This window comes from Phascolarctos cinereus, unplaced genomic scaffold, assembly GCF_003287225.1.
Source record: "Phascolarctos cinereus isolate Bilbo 61053 unplaced genomic scaffold, phaCin_HiC Scaffold_7;HRSCAF=346, whole genome shotgun sequence".
Classification (NCBI taxonomy): domain Eukaryota; kingdom Metazoa; phylum Chordata; class Mammalia; order Diprotodontia; family Phascolarctidae; genus Phascolarctos; species Phascolarctos cinereus.
Genome location: NW_027556180.1, coordinates 28,848,220 through 28,876,184, shown reverse-complemented (window position 1 = coordinate 28,876,184; position 27,965 = coordinate 28,848,220). Strand labels below are relative to the sequence as shown.

At 42.7% G+C, this 27,965-nt stretch overlaps 1 protein-coding gene across 3 annotated transcripts in view; it reads left to right on the top strand.

Moving 5' to 3' along the window:
- The first annotated feature begins 8,324 nt into the window (after positions 1–8,324).
- Positions 8,325–27,965, top strand: part of GOLIM4 (golgi integral membrane protein 4) — a 96,460-nt gene continuing 76,819 nt past the window's right edge. For 2 of the 3 annotated variants that reach the window (XM_020980177.2, XM_020980166.2), the window contains exon 1: positions 8,326–9,358. In XM_020980177.2, the coding sequence (XP_020835836.1) occupies positions 9,172–9,358 (187 nt within the window). In that variant the 5' untranslated portion in view covers positions 8,326–9,171. Of the gene's footprint in view, positions 9,359–27,965 lie in introns of all 3 variants that reach the window. The other variant, XM_020980171.2, reaches the window with a different exon arrangement.

Here is a 27,965-nt window from a genome sequence, read left to right as displayed (position 1 = left end):
GACCTATCTTCTCTCTCTCACTGCAGAAACAGAGTTTTCCACTGACCTTCTAAGTTGTCTTCTGCATGTGTGGGTTGAGAGGTCTGGAAACTGCCACATCTGCCTGTGATTCAGTCCTCTGAGGCCTGCTCTAGGTTTGCTGTGGCCAGTGTGCCCACACCGCACTGTGCTCCTCTGCCCACCTAGCACGATATACCTTTCTGATCAGCCATCCAGGTTGTCTTGGGCTAGCAATTTGTTTCTTTTTGTGGGTTCTGCTGCTTCAGAATTTGTTCCGAGCCATTTTTTACAGGTATTTGGAGGGGTTTTGGGGAAAACTCAAGCAAGTCACTGCTTTCACTCTACCATCTTGGCTCTGCCCTCTCAAGTCTTCTTAATTGCAATCTTGGATTCTACTCACTAACTCATTTGGTGGTGGGGTAGACAAAAAGATAAATAAAACATGGCCCCTAAACTCATGGGGTTTTGAACCTCTAAAGGTAACGTATATGTACAAATATTATAATCAAAATAGAATAGGATAAGTTCATTAAAAAAATGCATTGAGGTAGGATATATAGGGTGTTCCAAAAGTCTTAGTGAAGTTTTCAACTATTAAAGCTGTTAAATTATAAAACTGCACTAAGATTTTAGGGTGACACCCTCCATAATTTATGACTGAGAGCATAATAGTTTACATATATGCATATACATACATATATACATATGTGTGTGTATAAGTAGATGCTACTTTTATCTATCTCTTACAGATGAGGAAGATACAGTTAAGAGAATTTGAGTGACTTGCTCAGTAGTAAGCTTCTGAAATAGAACAGAAACACTAGTCTTCCTTATTCTAGGCCAGCACTCTACCCTCCACACTATACTTCTTCTCGAAAGAGATGGCATTCATGTTGGTTCTTGAAGGGTGGGTAAGTTTGTTGTTGTTTTTAACATAGAGTTCCCAATGTAATAATGAAATACTATAGGATAAAAGAATGCAATGAACAAATCTTTACAAAAAATATATAATTTTACAATAACTGCAAGTAGAACTACAGAAGAGTAAATGGGGAAAACATAAGAACCGTATGAGTGTTTGAATAATTTTATTAAAAAATTACAGTGCTAAGAAACTAAATTGGCTTTCTTTAAAACTGAAAAAGAGAACTGATAGCTTGAAATAGAAGGTGGAAAAATTGTAACAAGGCAGTGCACATTCCCCCCCCCAAAAAAAAAAGTAATGGAAGAGGCAGAAATAAAAAATGCACATAAATCTTTGAGCAAAATCAACGTGTGGTATCTATAATCCACAGCAAAAAACCTTCAAGACAGAGCTTAGTGGTACAGTCTATGAATCTTTTGCCTCCAATTATACCATGGTGAAACGAAAATCTTGAATGGTATGGTTCAGGGAACCATAAAAGAAAATTACCTAGAAGTATGGGAACTGAGAAGAAAGTAAGAGCTGGTAGAATCCACAAGACAGCAGCAGAGAGAAAATTTTAATTCACTGCAAAATGTAGTCAAGCAATTAATCCAAATAATTCTGTTTGGTGATCTCTTAAATTACCAATATCAAGTGAGAAATAAATAAGAAAGATGCATACTCAATGAAGATGTTTGCTACCTACATGGAGGATGCCCAGCAAAGTTCAAATGGAAGGGTGATTCCCTATAGGTCAGTGGTTCTTATCTTTCTGTCTTGGACCCTTTTGGCAATCTGGTGAAGCTTATGGATCCCCTTTTTATACAAAAAAAACTGGAGGAAATTTTAGTTAGAGGTGGGTGAGAATGAAGTTTTTGTTTTCTTCATACCAGTTCTCAGACCACCCCCCACACGTGTAATTATCTCTAATTTATCCAGTGTAAATCTTGTTTACATGTTCTCTCTCTCATTAGACTATGAGCTCCTTGAGAGAAGGGACCGTTTTTACCTTTCTTGGATCCCCAGCATTTAGCAAAGTACCTGGCATACAGCAAGCCTTTAATAAATGCTTGTTTACTGACTGAGCCTTCGAAATCTATCCACGGACTCCTTGGGAGTCCATGGACCTTGATGTAAGAACCCCTGATAGAGATGCTAAAGTTCTCCAGACACTTCTGTGTGAGGCTAACATTGTGATAATCGCACCAAGTCCTACAACACTGAAGAACTTCCAAAGTAATGTCTATAATCACGTAAAAGGCTTTGACCAAACCATCCACCAGAGGGGAAAACAAAACACAACAAATGAATGAAGAATATCTTCTGTCCAGATTATGATATGTAATGGGATGGACAGCTCAGAAAGCAAATCAATTAGCATATAGTACAGCTTATTGAATCTGTATATCCATACGCATCCATAAATGTCTTCTGTGTAGCATGTTAATAGGTTACATTTATCAATATGTATTCATATAGCTTTCATCACATTGTCTATGCTTCACTTATTCAATTTTTAATAGATTTACCTGCAAACATATCTTATCACCCATATAGATATGAAGCCTTGAAGGCAAGAAACCACATCTTATTTATCTTCGCGAGTGTCTAGCAGAATGCATTGTATACAATAGGTGCTATTTGTTGAGAGAATAAATAGATACAAATATTCTACTACTTACTATATGATAATGGAATGAGAAATAATATGGTATCAAAAGTAGAATTGTTCTTATCATGAATAACAATCTTAGAAGAACTCACAAACTCAGGTCCCCACCCAAAAGCAAAGGTACGTAAACACAGCTACTTCCTTTAATAATATTCTGGCTCCTCTCCTTCCATCTCCAAAAGGCTCTTCTAAAAAATTGAAGAATCTGGCAGCATGCTTCACCTTTGAGTTTTAATATTCTGAGACTGCCATAGGCAAGTTTAAATATTTCTTACATTTGAAATAATGGAATTCCTCAGGTAATAATTTTTGTTCTCTTTTAAATTTTATGACTAAAATATTGAATGGCATTTTACCACCTGTGCCAATTCTATTCTGCATAGTCAGATAGTCAGCTCTAGGCAAGCATCATTTCTGAGCCTAGAATTGGTGGCTGAGGAATGAGAGATTTACTGTGAGTAATCATATGTTCATTAAATATCAGGATTCTCCAGTGGTTCTGGTGCTTAAAACTAAGTAGAAACTGTAATGCTATTACACACAACTTTCCTTAGTTTGTTACTGTTGTTTTTGAGACAAAATAATTTTCTTTTTTCCTTTCAGGTATGAATTACTTCTGCTGATGTCAGATTTCATCTCCCTTGGGAGTCTGGGGTTACTTGCGTCCAGGGTGGGATTATTTATGACTATTTTCATTTAGCAATAAAAAGTGATTCTTTACAATTGATAAATGGTCAAAGGATATGAACAGACAGTTCTCAGATGAAGAAATTAAAGCCATCTATAGTTGTATGAGAAAAATGCTCTAAATAACTATTGATTAGAGAAATACAAATCAATACAACTCTGAAGTACCACATCACACCTATCAGATTGGCCAACATGACAAAACAGGAAAATGATAAATGTTGGAGAAGATGTGGGAAAATTGGAACACTAATGCATTGTTGGTGGAGTTGTGAAATGATCCAACCATATTAGAGAGCAATTTGGAACTATGCACAAAGAGCTATAAAAATGTGGATACCCTTTGACACAGCAATAGCACTTCTAGGGTTATATCCCAAAGAGATCATACAAATGGGAAAAGGACCCACATGTACAAAAATATTCATAGCAGCTCTTTTTGTGGTGGCAAAGCATTGGAAATTGAGAGGATGCCCATTAATTGGGGAATGGCTGAGTAAGCTGTAGTATATGAATGTAATGGGATACTATTGTGCTGTAAGAAATGATGAACAGGCTGACTTCACAAAAACCTGGAAAGACCTATATGGTCTGATGCTGAGTGAAGTGAGCAGAACCAGGAGAACATTGTACACAATAACAGCCATGTTGTGCAATGACTAATATTGATAAACTTAACCCTACCCAGCAATACAAGGATCTAAGACATCTCCAGAGGCCCCGAGATGGAAAATGCTGTCCACATCCAAAGAAAGAACTATGGAAGTTGAATTGATATTTTTTTCTCTTCTGTTGAGTTTTGTTTCCTCTTTCTGATGGTTCCTCCTATTTGTTTTAATTTTTACTTACAACATCACGATTGTGAAAATATGTTTAATAGGAATGTAAATGTAAAGCCTATATCAGATTGTGCGCCATCTTGGGGAGGGTGGGGGGGAGGAAGGGGGAGAAAAATTTTGAACTCAAAAGCATACAGAAGTGATAACTGATAAATCAAAATAAATTAATAAAGAAATAAAAAGAAAAAAAAAAAAAAAAAGCAAAAGTGATTCTTCATGAGGGTGAACCAAAGAGCCTAGACATCTTCTGGCAAATTTCAAACAGAACTGAAATAGAAGAAAATCTAAACAAAGTGACAGATTATAATCAATTATTCAATCAATTAACCGGCATTTATTATGGGCATACTGTGTGCCAGGCACTGTGCTAGTCATTGGTGATGTAAAGATAAAATTGAAATAGTTCCTGGCCTCAAGGATCTTACATTCTATCAGAGACATAAACCACATCTGTATTTGTATATCCGTATTTTTATCTATATTTACACAGACACACAGGCAGACAGATAATAGATAGACATGAATACTGAGAGAAATTATATTCCTTATTCAAAGCCCAGCCTTTGAAGGACATTACTGACCTCAGCCAAAAATTTTCCCCATGTAGACCATCTTATCTAAGGTGAATTCCTGACCATTGTGTTCCACTCAAGCAAGTCTGGGTGGAGGTAGATCCTTTGTCTAGGCTAGAGCTAGGGATGGTCTGGGTGTAGAGACAGTCTATTTGTCCAACTGTGACATGATGTCCCTCTCTCAGTTACTCATTGGAGTGAGCCTACTTCTACTGTAATATTCATTCTCTCATTAATTGTTAACCAATCAGAGTTGACTGTCATCCTCAGGAACACTCACTCTTTGAAGGGCATATAAACTGTGAGCCCAACACCACGAGGGGTCTTTGACATTTGAGAGTACACTAACCTCTTTTATTAATAAAATGCTAGCATTAATTTCCCCCCCAGGCAATGGGATTACATGATTTGCTGGGGTTACATGGCTAGTAAGTGTCAAGTATCTGAGGCCAGATTTGAACTCAGGTCCTCCTGACTCCAGAGTTGGTGCTCTATCCACTTCAACACCTAGCTAGGTGTCCCTAGCTAGCTAGTGCTAATTCTAGCATTATTCATAAAATAATTAATCACACAGAATTTATGTCTCTTAAAGATTTTTAGATATTACAACACATATACATGTACGTATGCATAAAACAAATATGAGGGGATCTTGGGGTGTACTGGCATCTGGTGATCAGGAAAATTTTACAGAAAAGAGTTAAAACTCTTCATTTTTAAAGAGAAGTATTTAGGACAAGATCTTTCTACCATCAAACTGTCATTTTAAAATATCATATAAATTCTTGTGCATTTAACTGGTTTCCTAGGTTAATGAAAAATGCTATTCTAGCCAAAAATACCACAGACAGTATAAGAGAAAGTATAGTTGACTAGGGTTTGGGCCCTGATTTCATCACATATTGATGTGTAACCTTGGGCAAATCCCTAAATCTCCAGACCTGGGTCCTCACCTGTTCTGTTGAGGGTACCACTATTCTATCAGCTACCCATGTTTGCAAACTTAAAGTCATCCTTGACCCTTCCCTCTGTCTCATGCCTTTCCCACACACAATAAGTTGATGAGTCTTGTCAATTCTCTGTTTATATCCCTCAAATTGCTTTTTTTCCACTGTTAAATCTTTGACCTTGTTCAGGACTCTATCACCTCTCACCTGGCCTTATTAATCTTCCTGCTTCCAGTCTCTTCCCTTTCCAACCTCCTTCTCCACACACCTGCCAAAAGAAACTTTTCAAAGTTCAAAGATGCTTCGGTAGTTGCCTATTGTCTGGAATAACATGCAAACATATCCATTGGTACTTTGAAACCCAGTCTAGCTCCAGTTTACATTTCCAAATTATCTTAAGCTTCTCCACTTCATCTACTCTACATTTCAGACAAAAAGGTAATGCTGTGCCAGTTCCACCACATTCCATCTCTTGTACCAGACTGCCTCCATGCCTGGAATGCTCTTTCGCCTCAGTCCACCTTTTTGGTATCACTAACTTCCCTCAAAGTTTAACTCGGGTGCCATCTTACACACAAGAGTTCTCCTAATCCAAATCTGGGTCCAATTATTAGCACACACAGCTTAATGAATTTTTGTTGATTTGATTGATTGACCTTTCCAATTATTACTGCTCCCCCTATCTTGAGATAACTTTATGTTACTTTACACTTACCTGTTCACATGCAGTCACCTGCAAAGGACAATATAAGTTCTTTGAAGGAAGGTACTGGTTCATTTTTTTTTTTTTTGGTCTTTTAACCTGCAGCATCTAGCATAGTGCTTTGTACATAGTCCTCCCAATGCCTTCCTTCACAGAGGGCAGAAACTAGACCCTCAACTTTCTTCACTTTGCATCTGCTGCTCTGCCTGGTTTCAACTCCATCCCTCCCAGAACAAACTCATCACTTCTAATCTCATCCCCAATGTTGCTAACTCACTTGATTATCATCAGCCTTCTCTCTTCTCTGATTGGAGGTCTGGAGGGTGGAGTTCCAAACTTGTCCCAATTTCTTTCTTTATAAAGGGCAGAAACTGGGCTTTTCAGCTCACTCCACTTTGCATCTGCTTCTCTGCCTGGTTTCAACTCCATAGAACAAAATGCTCTCTACCTCCTTTTGTGTGTTGTCTCTCCCTTTAGACTGTAAGCTCCTTGACGGCAAGATCTGTTTTTTTTTTTTATTAATTATATCCCCAGTACTTAGCACAGTGTCAGGTATGTAGAAGACGCTTAATAAATGTTTGGCAGCTAGGTAATTCTGTGGATAGTGCAGTTGGCTTGGAATCAGGAAGACTAGTCTTTCTGAGTTCTAATCCAGCACTTACTAGCTGTGTGATCCCGGGTAAGTCACTTAACCTAGTTGCCTCAAAGAAACTGGAGAAGGAAATGGTAAACCATTCCAGTATCTTTGCCAAGAAAATTGCAACTGAGGTCACAAAGAGTCAGACATAACTCAACAATCACAACAAATTGCCTTTATGTTCTAAACACTTTCCTAGTGTTTGTTACAAACAACTAATGATAAATAGTAAAATCCTGCCACAAAGTAATAAAAATGATGGGGCATATAACGAATTTCACTAATAATAAGGAAGCATCTGGGAAATAGCTTACTTTTCTTAGAATTTAGGTCAAGGACAGAAACATAATTATCATTTTATAGGTATGCATAACCTGAATTTTCCCCCTCAAATATACATCTCAAAATATGCCTGTACTGCAGATTCCATTTGCTTTCTTAAGTGGTGAGTGTTTCCTAGTTTTGCTAATAAGTTTCAATTATTTCATTTAAATAGACACTCCTTGCCTTTACAATGTAATTTGGAAATGTTACTTTCTACAACTCGATTTTTTGCCACCAATAAAATAAAGATATACAATGAAAGGCATGAAACCTCATTTCAGCCTGTGAAGTTAGTTTTTTAAATTGTTATTTTTTGGGGGGGCGGGTTAATAGCCCTGGGTAACAAGAGCTCATTCCCCTCCCACTTTATCACGGACAGGCTTACTTCCAAGGGCCTCTGTAAACGGCTGACACTGCAATTCCACTTCACCTGGGCAGATATTCCCATATGGGGATGCACACCTAGACATGTGTGCTGCATAGGACCCCATGTGTGTCTTTCGAGCTAGATCCCATGTGAGGATGCTGGTTCGGAAGACTGCAGCATTCACACAATGTCTTCAGAGGGGAGACAGGGCCCTGCATTCCACACCCAGTGTCCTCTGTGCACTTGGGTGTCTGCCACACGCCCTCTGCTCCTGCTTCCCTTCCACACATGCTTACACCTGGGATGAGCACACGCATACACCGCACCAGCGGTTCCTGTGTCTGCATCTGGACCGCATACATAACAAACACACAATCACACACCCACACAAGTCGCACACGTGCGCGCGTGCCCAGCGACAACTAAAAGTCCCCTCTGCTGCTCCTCCTCCTCTCACTCGGGACAGGCTCCACGTGGGCACCCCGCGGTTCCAGCCGGCCGCCACCTCCCCACGCAAGGTAGTCCCACCAGCCCGCGCAGGGGGCGGGCCGCCAGAGCCCTCCGGCCAGACAGACAAAGCGGGCGCCCAATGGAGCTGGGCCCTGCCTCCCCAAAGGGAGGGAGTGGCCGCTCGGACCAGCCCAATGAGCGCAGAGCCGCGCGCGGGACTTCCTCCCGGAATCCCGTTGGCCGGAGGAGCGGGGCTGGTGGGTGACACGTAAGTTGAGTGGGAGGCTGTGGCGGCCCCGGCAGGGCCAGAGGCAGCGGTGGAAGCGGCAGCGGTCAGTCCCTCCTGGCCCAGACGCGCAGTGCCCCCCAGCCCAGCCCAGCCCAGCCCAGCCCAGCCCAGGCCAGTCCAGCCCAGCTCACCCCACCCGCGATGCGCCCGGGCTAAAGAGCCGCCAACGGACCGGGACCAGCCTCTCTTCCCCTTTGTCCTACTCTCACCCTCCTTTAGGTGGCAACAAAGTAGCGCCCGGAGCCGGAGCAGCCCGGCTCAGAGCCGGCCTGTCTGGACCCTGCCCGGTCTGAAGCCGGCCGGCCCAGCCCAAGCCGCCAGGAGCCCGAGAGGGCCGGATCCCGGGGGCACAGGGAAGCGGCTGCTGGCCGCCAGCTCGGCCCTGCGGGGCCAGGGACAGAGGGAGCCCCGGCAGCCCTCACCGAAGCATGCAAAGGGCCCCCGCGCGGGCGCCAGCACTCGGGGAGAGCGCACTCAGGAAAAGTTTGCTGCTCCGCTGCTGCCCCAAGGAGTTGGAGTTGGAGCAGCCGTGGCGGTAGCGGTGGCGACGTCGATGGCAGCCCGCCCAGCAGTGCCAGGGGGCTGAAGCGAGCGCGCCGCTGTACCCGGGGGTCCTGCGTTGACGGCGCCTCCTCCCTTCTTTCGGACCCGTACCCGATGCTGCTGCTGCCGGGTGCTGCAGCCCCCTCCTGCTGCGGCGCCTGCAGCTGTTGAGGCGCTTGGGGCGCAGAGGAGGAGAAGGAGGAGGAGGAGGCTCGGGGGGCCAAAGCGGGGACTATGGGAAACGGGATGTGCTCCCGAAAGCAGAAACGGATCTTCCAAACGCTGCTGCTGCTCACCGTGGTGTTCGGCGTCCTCTACGGGGCCATGCTCTACTACGAACTGCAGAGCCAGCTGCGCAAAGCCGAGGCGGTGGCGCTCAAGTACCAGCAGCACCAGGAGGCCCTCTCAGCCCAGCTACAAGGTACCTGGGGGGGCCCCCGGGGCGGAGCGGAGCCGGCCCCGAAGGCAGCACGTTCACGGAATGCCCCCACACTTGTGCACGCACACGTACATGTACACTCATTCACACTCTGGCCACCACCGGCGCACACACTCACCCTGACCACCAGCGCACACAAAAGTTGCCTTTCTGCCTCTGATTTAGGACACACTGATGAATGTGGTGGTGGCTGAGGCAGCGCCTTTGACCTTCAGCATGAATTGAGGCAGGAGAGTGATGAATATTGATGCCTGGCTATCTCCCTGCCTTCCTATACCTGTTAAGCAATGGAATCCGTCCCTCCCAGCATCCTTGTATTTCAAGTAGGTTCGGAGAATGCCATTGGCAGGTCACCACAAAGTCAGTCTGAGGGTTATAATGGGGTTCTTGATCTTCAGCTGGAAAGGTCCTTTCTTAAAGATCAAGTTCAAGTCCCTTATCTTTCTCAGGCCCAGAGAGAGTAAGCAGATTGGAAGTAGACAGTAAGCAGATGGGAGTTTCTGTCCCTGGATTTGAAATCTTTTGCCCCTTACATTATATCATGAGCAGAGAGATTTAAAGCCAGAAGGGGTCCTAGAGATTATCTGGCCTAGAATCCTCATTTTTCAAATAGGGAAACTGAGGCCTAGAGACATGAAGTAACTTGACCTACTTGCAATTTGGAAGTGGTCCAGCCAGGATTTGAGCCCCAGGTTGGTTGACTTCCCCCCTGGAGAGGGGGGAAGGTTTCCCATCACACCATCTTTTGCTCTCCTAGTTGAATCCCAAGTCTTACCAGTTCAACAATCGAGTAGTAGGTTGAGTTCCTGGACTTTTAGTCAGGGAGATCTAAGCTAAAATCTCACTTTCTCGACATTTACTAGCTGTCTGAACTTGAGCAAGTCGCCTGAACTCTGAGCTTCAGTTTCTTCCTCTGTAAAATGAAGAGGTTGGATGGACTCAGCCTCTTAGGTCTCTTCCAGGTCCTTGTCTGATCTTATGAAATGCTCACTCAACTATGTGCTGAGTATGCAAACACCAGAACCACACAGTCCTACCTACTCTCTAGGAGCTTACAGTCTCCTTTGGGGGAGTGAAGAGATAAAAGGGTAGGATGGGTAAATACACCACCTATCCAGATTAAATACAAGTTAAAAAACAAAGTCATCAGAGGGAGCACTAACATCCAGTGAGACTGAGCACAGCCCTTTGTTGGAGGTCCACTTTGAGTTGAGCCTCGAAAAGAGAGCCTAGTGGGTTGGATGCAGTGGGAGAGGAAGTTCTCATTCATAGCAGCACGCTCCCCATTAGACTGGCCACCCAGAACCTCTCAGACAGGCCTAGCATCTTCAAGATGTGTCTTTTTGCTTGGATCCAGTCAGTGATGTTGAGGAAATTGGGGGAGAAGAAAAGGGTCATTGCCACAAGGCTGACTGAAATTGATCTAGCTAGGAATTCAAATTTTCAAAATGATCCCCTGGCCTAAGCAAATGGTGAATCAACTATGCCTCTGGGTTTGTCTTTTCGCTTCAGTTTGTCAGTGTAGATGGATTGGAGAGGTTTGGAGTGTTTACATTGAAATGCCTATGACACTTAATGACTTGTTTACCTTCCCTCGTTACATTTGGTGCATCCCACATGGCTTATTTTCAAAAATGTTTCTTCTGGACCCAGAGTGCAATTGATCACTTTCCCAGCCTCAGCAGATACCAGTTCTAGCCACACCACAGACTCACTCAACTTCTATCTATCAATATATCTAATGGAAGTGTCAGAATCACATAAATAATGCATGAATTCAAAATAAACACTATGTATGGTAAATAGGCCTAGTGGAAAAGAGTCCTTTCAACTTTGGAGACTTTGAAAGTCTTAAACTACAGTTACTTTTAGCTGTTTCATATCAAGTCACTTTTAAGTTAAGGAGTGTGGGATTTGTGGTGCACCTTTTGACAAAACCTTTCCTGCAAGATAACTTTAAAATTACCTTCATATACTCTGCCTATATCTCATATACAGCTAGATATTTATTTACATGTTGTCTCCCCATTTGAATGTATGTTCCCTGAGAGCAGAGACTGAGATTATTTTTCCCATTTCTTTGTATCCTCGGTGCTTCAGACAGTGCCTGGCACACTTAGTAAAGAGTTTGTTCACTGACTGTTGGCTGTCCAGTATATCTTGAGTGGAGTAGAATATCAGCTCCCCGGGCCAGGCACTGTTTTGTTTAATGTCCTCATCTCCCCTGCCTGTGATTTCATGCCATGTAGTTGCTTAATAAATATTGGCTTGAATCTTGTTGAAGATTGTTATGGATACACATTAAAGCAGTGCCTTCAGGTCACTTTAGTTCTTCTGGATGCTTTTTCTAATTAAAAAAAATATTAAGGCAGAAGAGAAAATTAAACCCACCCATTTGCCTGCATGTTTGCTGTGACCAAATTAGAAGAAAGTGAAGTATTTTTAGCAAATAGAAACTTCATAGCTATAGGCACCATCCATCTGTGAGCTGGGCTGGGCTCAGAAGAGATCTTGCTTTTTGCATTCTGGCTTTTAACTGTTTCTTTTTTCTTTTTTAACTGGGTGAATTGACCCACGAGTTATTGTTGGTATGAGAGGTAGGGATTTATTAGTCACCAACTTCTTTCCGGCTTGCTTCCGCATATCAGGTTGCACCAAACTTATCTTAGAAGTCCAACTGGTGCTTTAGAAATAGATTTTCATAAAAGTGGATAGAAGAGGAAGGAAAGGGGAGGGCTTGTAGGTGCTCTTGGATTCATTGGCTGGGCTCCTGGAGCAAGCAGAATCTGAGTTGTCTTTCTCTCCTCCCCCTGCACCCCACCCCCCTCCCGCCTCACTAAAAAATTCTGAACCCAAGTGAGGACACTCATAAGTCGTCTTCTGTGGGTTTCCTCCTCAACCCTCTGGATCTGATTTAGCTTTGAAAGCAAAACCAACCAACCAAGAGGGACCCTGGTTCCTCCCTCTGCCCAGCTAGCTAAATCTCCTTAACAGCTGCTGCCAGAATTTGATGACTGAGCCCTTAATTAATGAATTGGTGCTTTCTTCCTGTTTGCACTATTGGATTTTTGAAAATAGATTTGATTTTCTTTTTCATCCTTGCTTCATTTAGGAAGTGAGATGAGGGAACTCGGCACAATGCAGGCTGGTATTGGGGGGGAGGCATTTGTAGGTCAGAAGGTGGGGATATCAAGAGGGAGAAATATATCTTGAAAAAGTTTTCAGTGAGGTGGACTTAAAGCCCAGCCTTTCATTGAATCTGTTCTGAATTGGGATATTGTAATAGTTACAAGAGGGCAACAGAAGCAGCCTTGCAAAATGAGGCCAGAGTGTTTGAGCAGCCCATGTGCAGTTAGTTCACTGTTAGCTCTAACTCTGGGACGCTGCTTCTTGTTTCATTTTCAATTCATTTATTTATTTGGACTTGTGAACCACCTGGTTTATGGATTTTGGGGAGATTATGACTTTGTTTTTCCCGGCCTCTGGAAAAATACCATTTTACTAAGAGGGGCCAATAGGAAACTACCAGGGAGGGCCCTTGGTTCATCAAAACATACACTCTTAGGGTTATATGTAGGTTAGATTTAATCTCTCTTTTGTGGTTTTACTAGACAAGTAAAAGGAGATAATTGTATAAATACTCCTTTTAAAAACATGCAGAAAAAGTCAGTCTGTAACACTGGTGCCTGGAGTTTTTTTTTTTTTCAGCCAACAGAAATATAGTCAGTCCCTTACACGCAACCCACACTGTTGGAACAAAATTCAATTGGAAGCCTCCTGTTCTAGTGGAAGGGATACTTGGATTTGGAGGCAGATGACGTGGGTTAGAAATCTGCTTACTACCTGTATAATTTTGGACAAGTCGCTTTATCTCTTTGGATCTCAGTTTCCTTATCTTTAAGTGAGGAGATTGTACTAGGTAATTCCTCAACTCCCAGCTCTAGGTCTATGTTTTTGTGTCTGAGTCTTAGGGCCATTAAGGACCCCATTAGTGATTTAGTATGAAGTGGTAAAAGTAAGGCGTTTGGTACTTGTAAAGCAAAGTATCATTGGGAGATTGGGTAAAGGACTTGGGAGAATGGCTTCCCACTAGTCTATTAATGCCTATGATGTAGGAAGTTCTATGGTACCTCTTTCAGGCCCTCAATATGTTTGATTTTTGCTTTATAAGCTATTTGTTATAGAAACAGAGTGGGGAGAGAGAGAGAGAGAGAGAGAGAGAGAGAGAGAGAGAGAGAGAGAGAGAGAGAGAGAGAGAGAGAGAGAGCGCTTGCCTTAGAGCTAGGAAGACTGAATTCAGAACCTGCCTTTGACCCATACTAGCTGTGTGACTCATATCAGCTTATTTGAGTGTTCTGGGCAGTCATCTAAGACTGTATGTTATGGAGAGAGTACTTACCTGTGTGGATCAAGGGCGACTTTTGTTTTGGAATCTCCAATGCCAATGAGCCACCTCACAGGTCCAGTCTTTATTCTGTTCTTGTCCTTGGCCTTAGTTATTTATTTGTCTGTGGTTTGTAAGTGTTCCTTCAACCAACACCTCCTCTCCATCCCCCAGTAGCTTGTAAACTGTTTGAAAGCAGGGGCTATGCCTTCATTAAGTTTTGTGTTTCGCTGTGTGCTGAGATAAGAAACATTTCATGGATGGATCTGGTAGTAAAATATTCCCCACTTTCTTCCCCTCTGCCCAAGTCTTTGCATGCTTACAGTAAAGTTTAGAATCCTCCCGTGTCTCTATACCAATTCCTCTATTACCAAGTATCTAATAAGCAGGTTTGTGTTTTGTATTGTTTTTTATTTATCTTGGATTGCCAGAAAATAGTGGACGGCATATATGTCCTAGATGTGATATTAACATATGAATAGGAGATGATACAGATGCGGAAACCAAAAAGCATTTGTCCTTCCTGAGAGTATGTCCTACAAATTAGGAGGCCCTTGCAATAGTCTAAGCCTGACATTCAGAATAAAGGGGAGTTTGTTGCTAATGGGGGATAGGAGATTGTCCAGAGGACCTAAAGGAACAGCAGGGCTGAGGGGGTCAGGGCCTTTGAAGGGACAGAACTGAGGTGAGTGGTGATATCCAGTTGTACCAGGAAAGATGGAGGGAGGGAGAAGGGGCACGTTGATTTCTGCTTTAGCAGTTATTGACTCTGGATCAGTGAGATAAAGAATGTGGCTTCTGGTAAGCTTTTTGCCTCTCTTCTCCTCTGTCCATCTTCCAGCTGTAACTCAGAGAACACTAATCCAATCAATATTACCTTTCCTGGCATGGACCTCTTAGGCAGTTTGTCCTGTTGGGCCAATCACTGTCCTTGACTTCCCTCTCCAATAGCTACTCTAGCTACCACTTCTCTGTATTTGTTGCTTTTCCTATTACAGTGTAAGCTGTTTGAGGGCAGGGCCCCATCTGGTTCACTTGCACTTGTATCCCTAGCATTTAGCACAGTTCCTGGCACACAGTAGGCAGTGACGGAAGAGTGACGGTGGTGATTTTGCTCTCTGCATGAAGGCTGTCTTCTAGGAGCCACGTCCTAAGATGACAAGGTCGTGAGACAGACTCAGGAGATACCCTACGTGTGAACAAGGCTTCAGGCTCTTGATCTGAGAGTTTACTGCAGTCCCCAAGGAACACTGGGGTGCTAAAGCTTGGGATCTGTGATGGCCTAGAGCAGGAGTGGGGAACCTGCAGCCTCAGGTGACATATGGCCTTCTAGGTCCTTGGGGGCGGTCTTTTGACTGAGGCCAAGTTTTACAGAAAGGGGATTTGTTCTGGGAAGTTTGGATTCAGTCAAAGGGCCGCACTTGAGGATGTGGAGGGCCACGTGTGGCCTTGAGGCCTAGAATCGCCTTCAGAGCAAGCTTTCTGCTATCCCAGGTACCTAGGGACTAAAATCGAGGTGGACTTGAGGAACTCTTTGGAACTAGCCTTCTCTTCTTCTGGTTTTCAGAGGCTGGGTTGTCCTGAAATCATGGCAGGTGGTCCTCAGTTACTCTGAAAGCTTCTGCCTCTCATCTCTTTCCTTTTTCATCCCATCCTATGTACTATAGGTGTGGACAAGAGACAGAGTAGGTAGAAGGTAACCTTAGAAGGAAAGGTTCTACCAGCCATAAAGGACCCTCCATGCTTATCCTCCAAACCCACCACTTTTATCATGCCAATCACCTATTCAGAGACCCTGTAATGGCTATTTGTTCCTTTTCCCCAGTCCAGGCTGTTCATCTTGTTATTCAACGTCTTTTGTAATCTGGTCCCTTCTTCTTCTTCTTCTTCTTCTCCTTCTTCTCCTCCTCCTCCTCCTTCTTCTCCTCTCCTCTTCTTCTCCTCCTCCTCCTCCTCCTCCTCCTCCTCCTCCTCCTTCTCCTTCTTCTTCTTTCATTTTTAGGCAGTTGGGGTTAAGCAACTTGCCCAGGATCAGGCAGCTAGTAAGTGTCAAGTGTTTGGTCTGAGGCTGGATTTGAACTCAGGTCATCCTGACTTCAGGGCTGGTGCTCTATCCACTGTGCCACCTAGCTGCCTCTCCCATCTTCTTTCTAACATTTTTCTCTTGATTCTCTGGTCTAAAAGGAATCTGGCTTAATTCTATTTTCATTGGAACCTCCCCAACTGTTTGTATACTTGTCTTTGGTCAAAGTGTTCCTGCCACTTATTTTACCCAAAGGCTGTGAGCTCCTTAAGGATAGGGATCCTAATGCAGATAGAGTAGGACAGTGCTGAGCCCATTAGGAGCATTCAGTAAATACTCATTGCATGGAATCTGTGCCGTGATATTTATCTGTTGGATCCGTGTTCTTCTCACCCAATTGGTGCTCCATTCACCAGTGCCCATTGCAGCTCAGCCATCGCTTCTTCCCTTGCCATTCTTGTCTATGTTCTCCCATAAAATCCTCTGAAGAGTCTCCACCCAATGTGCTGCTGGCCCTTTACATCCTCTTGGCCTTTTACTCTTCCACGCGTCCCAGTGTGCCTTTCGTATTGGGTGTCTTTCATCCCTTTAAATGCACGGTTGGCTCACTTCCTTTCACAGTCCTACGTCTCCTTAGCATCCTAGCTATGGAGCTGAAAGGGACCTTCGAGGCCATCTGCCCCAACCGCTTAATTTTACAGATGAGGACAGTGACGCGCAGAGGTCATACAGGGGCTAAGTGCCAAAGATGGGATTTGAACCAGAAAATCTGATTCTAGAGCCAGTGATTTTTCTTTTTCTTTCTTTTTTTCTGTTAACTGGATGGTTTCCTTTTCCTACCTTTTTGTGTGCAAGTCATTGTGGGTAATATGCATGCAGCAGGGTGATGTATATGTTAGGGCCCCAACAGTACTGAGTTACTTCGCATTTTTTCTACTATTTAGAGATAGTGTAGCTATTATATAATTATAAAAAAATAATAGCTCACATTTTTATAGCCCTTTAAAAATTTCAAAACATCTCACTACCCACTTGATCTTCACCTCATCCCTATTCGAGAAATGTGCTAGGATTAGCCCTGTTTTATAGATGAAACTGAGGCTCCGGGGGTAAAATGATTTGTCCAGTGTGAAGCAGCCAACGTGTCTCCAAGGAAGGATTCAGACACACATCTTGCTGACCACTAGTCCAGTGCTTTATCCACTATACTAGGCTCTAAAAACTCAGCACTGGAAGAGCCAGACACATCAATTGAAGAGATCTATCTATCTACCTTATCTATCTATTTATCTGTATCAGTAGATATAAAGGTAGCCATATATACATGTGTATATATGTATTATATGTATATATGTATTATATGTATATAAAATACACATAAAGTTATATAATTTACCTTGAAATATATATTATACATAAAATTACATATATAATTTACTTTGAAAACATTTATATATATAAACTGTATGTATGTATGTAAAATTTTACTTTGAAATAAAAATTTTCATCTACTGTCTTTTTTTTTTCACCTTAAGGATGAAAACAAATGTATTGCATCGTTTGACACAGCTTAGTCTCCTAGTATTAACTTAGGTTCACCTAAATTTGTTGCCTTTTATCTTTTTCTAGCATGTATATGTTGTGGGCTTCTTCATCAGCATCATCAACAAAATTTGAGCACCGAAAGTACTTAGTAGGTCAGGCAGCTCATCCCTCAAAAGCAGAGACGGACATTTTCTTCTGATTTCTTTAAAGTTGGGACCTGAAGCCTTCTATTTGTAGCCTTCTTAGAGCATCTTCAGCAGTGCGCACGCACACACACACACACACACACACACACACACACACACACACGCGCGCGCGCACACACACACACACACGCGCGCGCACACACACACACGCGCACACACACACACACACACACGCGCGCACACACACACACACACACACACACACACACACACACACACACACACACCCCTCACTCACTCACTCTCTCTTACTCTTGCTTTTTAGTAGACCTGAGACTAAGTCTACCACCTCCCATGCTCCCTGCTCCTCTTGGCAAACAGATCACTCTTCTCCCTAGCTTGTCTCCTTTCTGCTGCCTCATTAGGCTCAGCACTAGCTCCAATAAAATCCCATACCCTCCCTAAAGGCTCTTCTCCTTGGGGGCAGAGACGTAGGAGGTAGTTACTGCTAAGATTCTTTTGCTGTGGCTGATAATTTGCAAAATGGTCTGTGTATTGCTCGGAACTGAATAGTCTCCAGTCCCTTCTTTGAGCGCTGTTATTTGCAATACTTAATCACTGCTTTGAACCTTGTAGATTGGATTATCCATCCCTTTAAGAAGAGAATGGTGAATTGACCCTTGCATTTTTATTTTGAGGATCAAGAGTAGAGGGTTTAGCCACATAGTGGTTCTTTTTTTTTTCTCACATGGGCTGAGATTAACTTGTTTTTTTCTAAAGTTTAATACTTCTTTTTTTCTTTTGTATGACTCTCACTTCCCAGTGACTCCTGCATAAGTATCAAACAAAACAATTATGTATATATATATATATATATATGTATATGTGTATGCATGTATAAATGTCTGTATATATGTATATTTATATATGCCCTCCTACACCTATAGTCTTCCTTAGGAGACATGCTTCATTACCATCAGTCTTCTGAAGTCCGGATTGGTCACTCAATGACAGATCAGTATTCTGATGTTTTTTCTGATGTCTTGTGGTCACCAGTGTGAAGGGTTCTCCTGAGTTTACTCATTTTTCTCTGCGTCATCTTCTCTGAATTCTTTATATTTAGAGTGAACTACTTCCAAAGTGCTTCGGAAAGTCTACACAAGAAGTATCTTGGGCCCATCAGGGTGGCCTAATGGGCAGCAAAGATTTACTCTGGGCCGAGTACTACTTTAGGGATAGGAATACAAGAGTCGCTAACATCTGTATCATTTGTAAGGTTTGCAAAGCGCTTTACAAATATTACTCACGTTGTCCTCACACAACCCTGAGAGGTGTCATTATCATTCCCATTTTAACACAGGGGGAAGTTGGGACTGAAGGAGGCCAAGGGTCACTCAGCTAGTAAATGTCTGAACTCATATTTGGACTGGAGGCTTCTCACGTCCAGGTCCAATGCTATGGCTGCTTAGCTGCCTCAAAGAAGGATGGAATCCCCACTGTCAGGTGCTTACATTATAATAGCTACGTATGAAGTTACCAATAGAACTATGTTCCTTCAGACCTTTCCAAAATTACATTCTCTAAACAAAAGGATGAAGCTTATACCCTCAATATTTAAAGTAACAACAGTAAAACAGAACAAAGCAAAAAACCCAAACCTCTGAGGTGGTGAGACATTGCACCGATGTATATCTCTGCAGACTGGAAATGGGACACGTTGTCTGTCTTCTACACATCAGTCATTGCGGGTAAATTGTAACTGGCTATCTCCGTAATAGAAGTACCTGATACCAAGGCTTTTGCATTTTCTTAAAGCTACTATCAAGTCTCCAGAGAGCAGGAAATGCCTGTTTTATGTATTCTCTTCAATAATGAGCACATCAGTACTTGGGAAATTTTAGGCAGTGATGTTACGATAATGGCTTGATATCCGTGAATCTTTACTTCAGCTGAAGGTCTGATGGGATCTCCTTCCACAGTGTAGCCTTAGCTACTGTACCATAGGATATATTATGCTTTATTCTGTAGCAGCGGTTCTTTTTATTATTATTATAATATCTGAATTGAGGTTAAACTTAAATACAGAATAAGAAAAGGAAAAAAAATCGCCATGTACACAGCAGAGCATAAGAGAGAATTCAATATAAAGCAATAAATGTCCATTTCCAGAAAACCTATATAATCAATACTATACGTTATTTTCAAAGCTGCCCAACTTTTCTTTGCTGACTTGTATGTTTTCTTTTATTTTCTGCTATGCACTTTATACTTTATTTTTTTTCTTTCCTTCTTCCCTCCTACCCAAGAATGCTACAATTAAACATGGATAAGTGTGTATGTGTGTGTGCATGTGTACAGATATACGTACATACATCATGCATACACATACATGCATAAACATATACATATGTACACGTATACACTCGAACGCATATACATAAGACCAAATCATGCTTATTTCCACTCGTTATCCGTTTCTCTGATGAAGGTAGATAGCAGCTTCCTTCGTTAAGTCCAAGTCATTCCATATTTTTCTAAATCCACCAGCTCATCATTTCCTACACTACAGCAATATTCCAACACAATCACATTCTGTCTGGGAGATTGTCTATGAGAATTTTTTCCCAATTTTTCTGCATTTTCATTATTTTTGGCTACATAGGTTTTATTTATAGAGGAAATTTTTAATTTAAAATAGTCAGAATTATCCATTTTACACTTCAGCAATGCTGTCACCTTATAATATGGTTTAAGGTCTCATACTACTGAATCTAATCCCTTCACATCTTTTTCCCCTGGTTTCCTTGAAATTCCTGACCCTCGACTCTTCCAAATGAACCCTGTTATTATTTTTTCTGACTCAGTAAGATAATTTTTTAGTTGTAGCAATGATTCTTAAGTGCGGGTCTGGGAACTTGGGCCATAGATTTCATTAGCCAGGCAAAAGGGTCCAGAAATGATAAAGTACATCTGCTTTTTAGGAGCTTTAGCCCCCAGTCAGGAAACACTTCGGTGGTACACGCCATGGTATAGTTATTAAAACACGCTGGGTATGGAGTCAGAAAGACCTAGGCTTCAGATGCTGTTCGCCTGAACCCTCTGTGCCTTAATTTTCTCTCCGTGAAATGAGGAGTTGGCCTCGATAACCTCTGAGCCCCTTTCCTGCTCTAAATCTAGGTCCGTCTAACGGGCTGCCTTGGCGTTTTGGCACATGTAACTCTGAATTCTCAAAGTCTCAGCTCATGAGTGGAAACATCTTTGGGGTCCACAGACTGTGAAAGGTTTTCCACTCTGAGTATACAGACTTGTTGAGCTTTGAAAAACTTATCACTAGAAGGTTGGCTTCAAGGGGATGACATATTTCCTTTTTTTTTTTTTGGCTAGGCAATGGTGGTTAAGGGACTTGCCTAGGGTCACACAGCTAGTTAGTGTTATGTGTCTGATGTCAAATTTGCACTCAGGTCCTCCTGAGTCCAGGGCTGGTGCTGTATCTACTGTGCCACCTAGCTGCCCCTGGGATGACATATTTCTGCTGCAGACCATCTTCTGACCATCTTCTAAGGTGCTGACAGGTCGCAATCTGTGGGTTAGAGGTGTAACAACTCAATGTGAATCACAGAGCAAAGGAAACAGAGGCAGTATTTGTTTTTTTGGTTCCAGCCTTGTGAGCCTTTTGGTGTGAGGAAACCTCTGGGGTGATAGCTCTCTTCACTGACGCAGATCAACAACTTGTCTATAATTTGTAGTTAGGGGTTGCATGGACCTGAGAGGTGACTTGTCCAGGACCACAAAGCCAGTCTGGACAAGAGAGAAGACTTGAACCAAGGTCTGCCTGACTTCAAGATGTACATTCTCTCTGTTGTGTTGTACAGTGGTAAAGTAGGTGACACTTCCTGTCAACAGTGAATGTTGTCTTACTGCTGCTATTCTAAGCTGGATTTGTGATTTCATTCAGGTAAGGAAATCTCCCTTTTCCAATGGAGACTGGCATACACTTGGCATCCTAGCATTTCAGAGAATTGCCTGAGCGTACTAGGCAGTTACAGGGCTTTTCCAGGAGCAGACACACAAGGCCAGGCTCTAATCCAAGTCTTCCTGACTATGCCTCTCAGTGGAAGGTCAGCCATCTGAGATGGAGTTTTATTAACAAAGGTCGACCTTGTAATAATTGTTCACTTGTTTTCAGTTGTGTCTGATTCTTCATGACCCCATTTGGGGTTTTTTTGGCAAAGATACTGGAGAGGTTTGCCATTTTCTTCTCCAGTTCATTTTATAGATGAGGAAACTGAGGCAGACAAGAGTTCGGTGATTTTCCCAGGGTCACACAACTAGTAGTAAGTACCAGAGGCCAAATTTGAACTCAGGAAGAGCTGTCTTCCTGATTCCATGCCCAAAGCTCTATCCACTGTGTCACCTATCTGCAATCACTTACAGATCTGTCTGTAACCTCGTTTTAATTCAAAACAATCTTTAAATACTTCATGTTGAAATGATAATAGTTTTGTGGGAATGTCCATGCCAAGGCTGCTCTGGTCTTGTAAAAGTAGCATTGGGCATGTGCCCAACCCCCCTCTAGATCAGGAAGTGGAATTGTTGCTTTTGGCTCCCACGTTTTGGAGTAACATTGCCAACACATAGCATAATTCATGAAAAAGCAGATTGATAAAGGGTACGACACCTAGCCAGAATGAATGACCCGTTATAGTTCAGAACAAACCCGAGGCTTTTGCTTTACCTTTATGCATGAGTACGTGGCTACTCAATTAGTAATTTGATCAGTATCAACATAGTTTTTGGTTTAAATTGAAATCCCTTTCCCCACTCCCAGTGATAAAACCAACTTAAAAGAGTTGAAGTTATAAGTAAACAGTTGAGGCTGTAGTTTCAATTTTGATAATTGAATAACAATTGATCATGAGTGATGAAATTACTCACTGCCACTCTCATCAGTGGATGGTCCTTCATTTAGGAGTTTGGTGAAGTAGTGATGCTAATGGAAAGATGAGAGAGAGAGAGAGAGAGAGAGAGAGAGAGAGAGAGAGAGACAGAGAGAGAGACAGAGAGAGACAGAGACAGAGACAGACCTTGGTCTGATCCCATTCACCTCTGGCACTAAATATAGAACCTGGGACACCTTTAGTATTCCTGGCTACACTATTTGAATAGGTCAAATAAGGATTCTTACTGATTTTGACAGTGCTCTACTATTATTAAAAGGTTGGGACCGGGGTATTAACCTAATGATTGATGACTTGCATCCACCTCCATGTTAATATCATTCAGTCAGTTTTTCAGATCAGAATAGAACTTTTGCAATATGAGCATGCTCCACCCCCTAGCTTGCATCCCCCCAGAAAACATGGAGGGCTGCAGAGAGAAGACGTGGACCGGAATAGGGTGGATCAGAAGGTCACAGAGTTAGAGTTGGAAGAAACCTTGAAGGCTGTCTAGTCTAAGCCCTCCTTTTTTTATTTTTAAAGGGATGAAGAAACTCACTCCCAGAGATCTAAAGTGACTTGTTAGTCTCACATCACCAGCCGATGTCCAAAGCCAAATCTGAACTCAGGTCTTCTTGGTTTCAAATCAAGCACTCCATCCGCTAGGCTGCACTGCTTCTAATTCAAGGGTAATAATGAATTTGAGCAGCACTGATGGAATACTTTACAAAATGGGTGTCTCTGAAAAGCTGGGGACAAAGTCAGAAGGGCCGCTAATGTAATTCCCCATTGTGTTCATTCTGATTTCTGACCTATCTTTCAGTGGGGAGAACATTGCCCTAACACCAATAAACACTCCAGAGTCAGAGTGTGTTCTGCCTTTGTTTGGGCAGCTGACTCATAGCGTCAGAGAATGAATGTTAGGACACAAGTTCTTCGAGGCCAGGAACTATCTTATTTTTCCTCTTTATGTTGTCAGTGGCCAGTGCAGTGCCCCGTATTTGGGTGGCATAGCGGATAGAACCCTGGGCTTGGAGTCAGGAATCCTCTCTTAGATACTTACTAGATGCCTGACCCTGGACAAGTTATTTAATTTCCCTTTGCCTCAGTGTCCTCATCTGTAAAATGGGGATAATAATAATACCTACCTCCCCGAGGACTTGTGAATATCAAATGAAATAATCTGTGACAAGTGCTTTGCATACCTTGTAAGTGCTACTTGGTACCATCATCATCATAGTCAGTCATCATTATCATTGAAGAATAATAAAGCTATAACTGACCTTTGAGTGATTTCCCATAGCACAGTTTAGTCAGATGGGTAGTCAGTACCACCAGCCTTTTCATTTACTTTGTGGCCTCAGTTCTTGTGGTCACATTAGCATAGAAAAAGGGAAGGGGGCTTAGATACACCCTTTCCTGGAGGCTTGCTAGCAAGGAAAGACTTATCCAGAAGATTGCAGACTTCATTGTTGTAGATCACAGCTCCTTAGCTGGGGTAGCCAGAATGTTCTGATGGCCAGTGGCCAGCTGTCCAGTATTGAGCCACTCCAAAACTTAGCTGGGCTCAACCTAGGTTTGTAGTGGGTTGTGTATCCCGGTTTAAAGCTTTTCCGTCTGGGTTGGACCTGGGAGGTGGTGGCCGTGGCTGGCATAAGCTGGCCACCTCTGTGCCCTTGTGGTCCTGTGTAGGACTCTTGGGGAGGAGGAAAATCACAAACTTTCAAAGTTACTGCCCCGTATCAATTGCTTATGTGTAAAAGGATGTTATTGCTACTTATGGATGTTTCCTGTTCATTAACGCATGCCTGGGAGGACCTCTGCAGAATACCATTTTTTTAACAGTTTGACTTACTTTCTATTCTCAAAGTAATGAAATCTGAAAACCTGCTTTGCTTTTTTTAAGCCTTCTACAATGTGGAGTTTCCCTTAATTCAGACTTTCCTTCCCCCTCACTTAGTTTTAATGAGTGAGGTTTTCTGAGAAGTTGGCCAGATCCTATTGCCTGAATAAATTCCCCTGTGGAAGAAGTTCCTTAATCTGGAGTCCATGGATAGATTTCAGAGGAATCCGTGAACTTTTCAAATATAGATATTTTGATAACTATTTCCTTTGCATCCCTCTGTGTTTTATTTTATGCGTTTAAAACCATTGGTTAGCCACAAGTTCATAGACTTCCTCAGACTGCCAGATGGGCCTATGACACAAAGAAGGTTCCGGATTCGGAACCCCTGCCCTGTGGGGATGTTGGGGGGGCTTTTGAAGCTACCTTACTCTCAGTCCAGTGGGGTATATATGACTTCATAAGCTCCGGGAGAATTCTGAGTCAACAACATGGTCATTTAGGGCTACTCAAGATGCTAACTTATGAATTCTATTAATAATTTTGAATGCTATTAATTATAATTATTAATACTATTAATGCTCTTACTAATACCAACTTATTCATTCTTTAGAGACCTGACATTTTCATTCCTTTGAAATTATAGCATTAGGTTGGGTTTCTAATACTTTCCTTTTAGGCATACTTACTAATGCATCTAATAAAAGAGGCTTTGGGAAATTCCTTAAGAAAAAAAAAAGTATGGCCAAGGCAGCTGGTGAGGAGGTAGGGGAGTCCTGAGACCAGGTTAAGCTTCACTGAAGTGATGAGGCTGGAGGCCTTCATGAAGTGGTGGTCAGGGCTTGTCTGGAGGGCAGACCTTAGGGTAGAAGTCTCTCTGGTGGGAGGAGGTAGAGGAGGCCAAAGAGGGATTTGATGTACAGTGGGACTTCCTCATTTCCTGGTGTTCTTGCTGGCTCCCTAGCCACAATGCCACGCTTGCTTGCTTTCTGAAATGTACCATAGTGAAATAAAGTTTGGTTTTTTTAATTTGTTTCCCCAGAGGAAAATTGATAAGATTTGAAAATTGATAAGACTAGTCCAACCTGTAGAAAGCCAGGCGAGTTCATTTTAAGGGATTTCCCTACCTTATACTCTATGAGTTCAAATGTAGACTCCTTGGCCTTCTTGTTTTTGTGTGTCCCCTGTGCTCAGCACATGTGTGATTAACAGGTGTTTGCTCGTCAAATGCTTCCTTTACTCTGAAACCAAGGACTTGTTTGTTTTTTAAATCAGTAAGAAATGGATGACATAAATCTTTCAGCTCACATTTCCTAGATGCATAGGGTTTTAGAGCCATAGGGTTTTAGACCATCCAGCCCAATCCACTTCTTTTTCAAATGGGGAAGCTCGGGTGGGTAAAGCAACATTGCTCAAGTTGCACAGCAAGCTGGTGGCAGAGCTGAGCCTGAAACCCATGGTTTTCATTCCTTCCAAGGTGCTGTCCTCTATTCCCCATTCCCCCCCTCCCCCTCCCAGCCACTGCCTCTGGAGTTAGATTCAGTGATTATATTCATTGGATTCAGTGATTACCTCCTTGGGTGGGAGCTGTGATCACAGTGGAATTTCACATCAGCTGTGGGATTTGGGGTCAGAGCCATTGATATGGATTCTGCTGCTTATTCCCCGTATGACTTTGCCCAAGTCACCTGCCCTTTCCAGGACTTAGGGTCCTCCCCTGTAAAACGAAGGGGCTGGATTAGAACCTCTAATATCCTTCTAGTTCTCCATTTTTTATCCTATGGTAAGTGACTGTGCCCAGCAAGACTTGGACCCCGGGTCTTCAGGAAGTACTTTTGATTTTAATTGAAGTGAACGCTTAAAGCTAAATGCCATCCCATGGAATCTTTATGATTCAGATTTTTAAAATTATATTTGTGTGGGTGGAGTTTTCTATTAAAGGGCTCTGGGAAACTTGGGATACTGCTTTGAGCCTTGGAAACTAGGATTAGAAAATGGATGTTTTTGTTTCGCACGTTTTTTTGTGTAAAACTATAAAGGTTTTGACATTTCTGCAAAAAAGGGCCTTAATGCATCTCTTAAACTCCTTAAAGAAGGAGACGAAATGGTATAAATTAAGGCCTGACATTAATTATAAGGTCTGGTAAAGGAGGTGGGAAGGGAGAAAAATGGGAAAATAAAATGCCAGTGCTTATTAATAGGCACATGCAAGGCTTAGATTTCTTCCCTTTGATGGCATAATTAGATTCTTTCATGGAAAGTAAAGTAACTTTATACCACCAGGAAGATAAGTAAAGGTGCCGATAACCGTTCACTGCCAAGAGTTACACTAAAATATGATACCAGGAAGGCTGGTTGAGAATTCCTGGGGACCAAAAGGTTGTCCCTCTTGTGTAGGAACTTGGTTTTGAAGTATATTTTTAGTACTAACAGCTTTTAGTTTCTGCGATTCCAGCCTGCCCATTGCATCCTGTTTATCATGACTCTGGCTCTCCTCATGGAGATAGTGATGAATGTGTATTACTGGCCTTAGGTTAGTCTGAAACAGTGAGGCCCATCCCTTTTACTGGATTCTTTCTTACAAATTCAATCAAATAGGCATTTATTAAAGGCCTACTGTGTGCCAGGAACAGTGTCCTAAGAATAAGAAGACAAAAAAAAATGTTCCTGCCTTCCAGGAGCTTATATTCCACTGGGGGAACTCAGTCAACGAGCATATGTTAAATACTTCGGCTGTGTTCCTAGGTACTGTGCTCGGTGCTTGGGGCGCCAGGACAGAATTCTATCATTCTCCCCCCACCCCACCCCCTGCCCTGCCCCCTTTGCCAGTATGTTGCTATGGCTTGTCTCATGGGTGGGGAGCCTGTGGCTTTGAGGCCACATGTGGCCCTCTAGGTCCTCAAGTGTGGCCCTTTGACTGAATCAGAGCCACACTTGAGGACCCAAAGGGCCACATGTGACCTTGAGCAGCAGGTTCCCCACCCCTGGCCTGTCTATTTCACCTTTGCAGTATTTCTTGAATCCAACCCTTTCTTTTGTCAGACACGACCACCACTCAGGTGAGGCCTCCGTCACCTCGCACTTAGACTATTGCATTAGCCTCCCAGTGGGTCTGCCTGCCTCAAGTTTCTCCACACTCCAATCAATCCTCCGTTCAGCCACCAAAGTGATTTTTCTAAAGCTCAGGTCTGACCGTGGCACCCCCTACCCTACTTAATAAACTCCAGGGGTTTCCTTATCCTATGGGATTAAATTACAAAATGCTCTGTTGAATGGCATTCAAAGCTCTTTATTTCCTATCCAGTCTTCTTACACACACACTGGCCTCCTGGCTGTTCCATGAACAAGACACCCCATCTCTCACTCCTGGCATTTTCTCTGGTGGTCCTCCATATCTAGAATGCTTTCCCTCCAGATCTCCCCTTCTTGGCTTTCTCGGCTTCTCTTAGGTCTCAACTAAAATCCTGTCTCCTATAGGGAGCCTTTCCCAACCTCTCTTAATTCTGGTGCCTTTCCCTCTTTTAATGACTCGCAGTTGTTTACGTCCTGTATATTTTGTTGGCTCCCCCATTGGATGGTGAGCTCCTCAAGGGCAAGAGTGGTCTTTTAGCTCTTTTTGTTTTTTTTTTTTTTGGTATTCCCATCATTTAGCACAGTCCCTGGCACTTGACAGGCACTCAATAAGTTTTTATTCCTACTAGATTGAAGTTG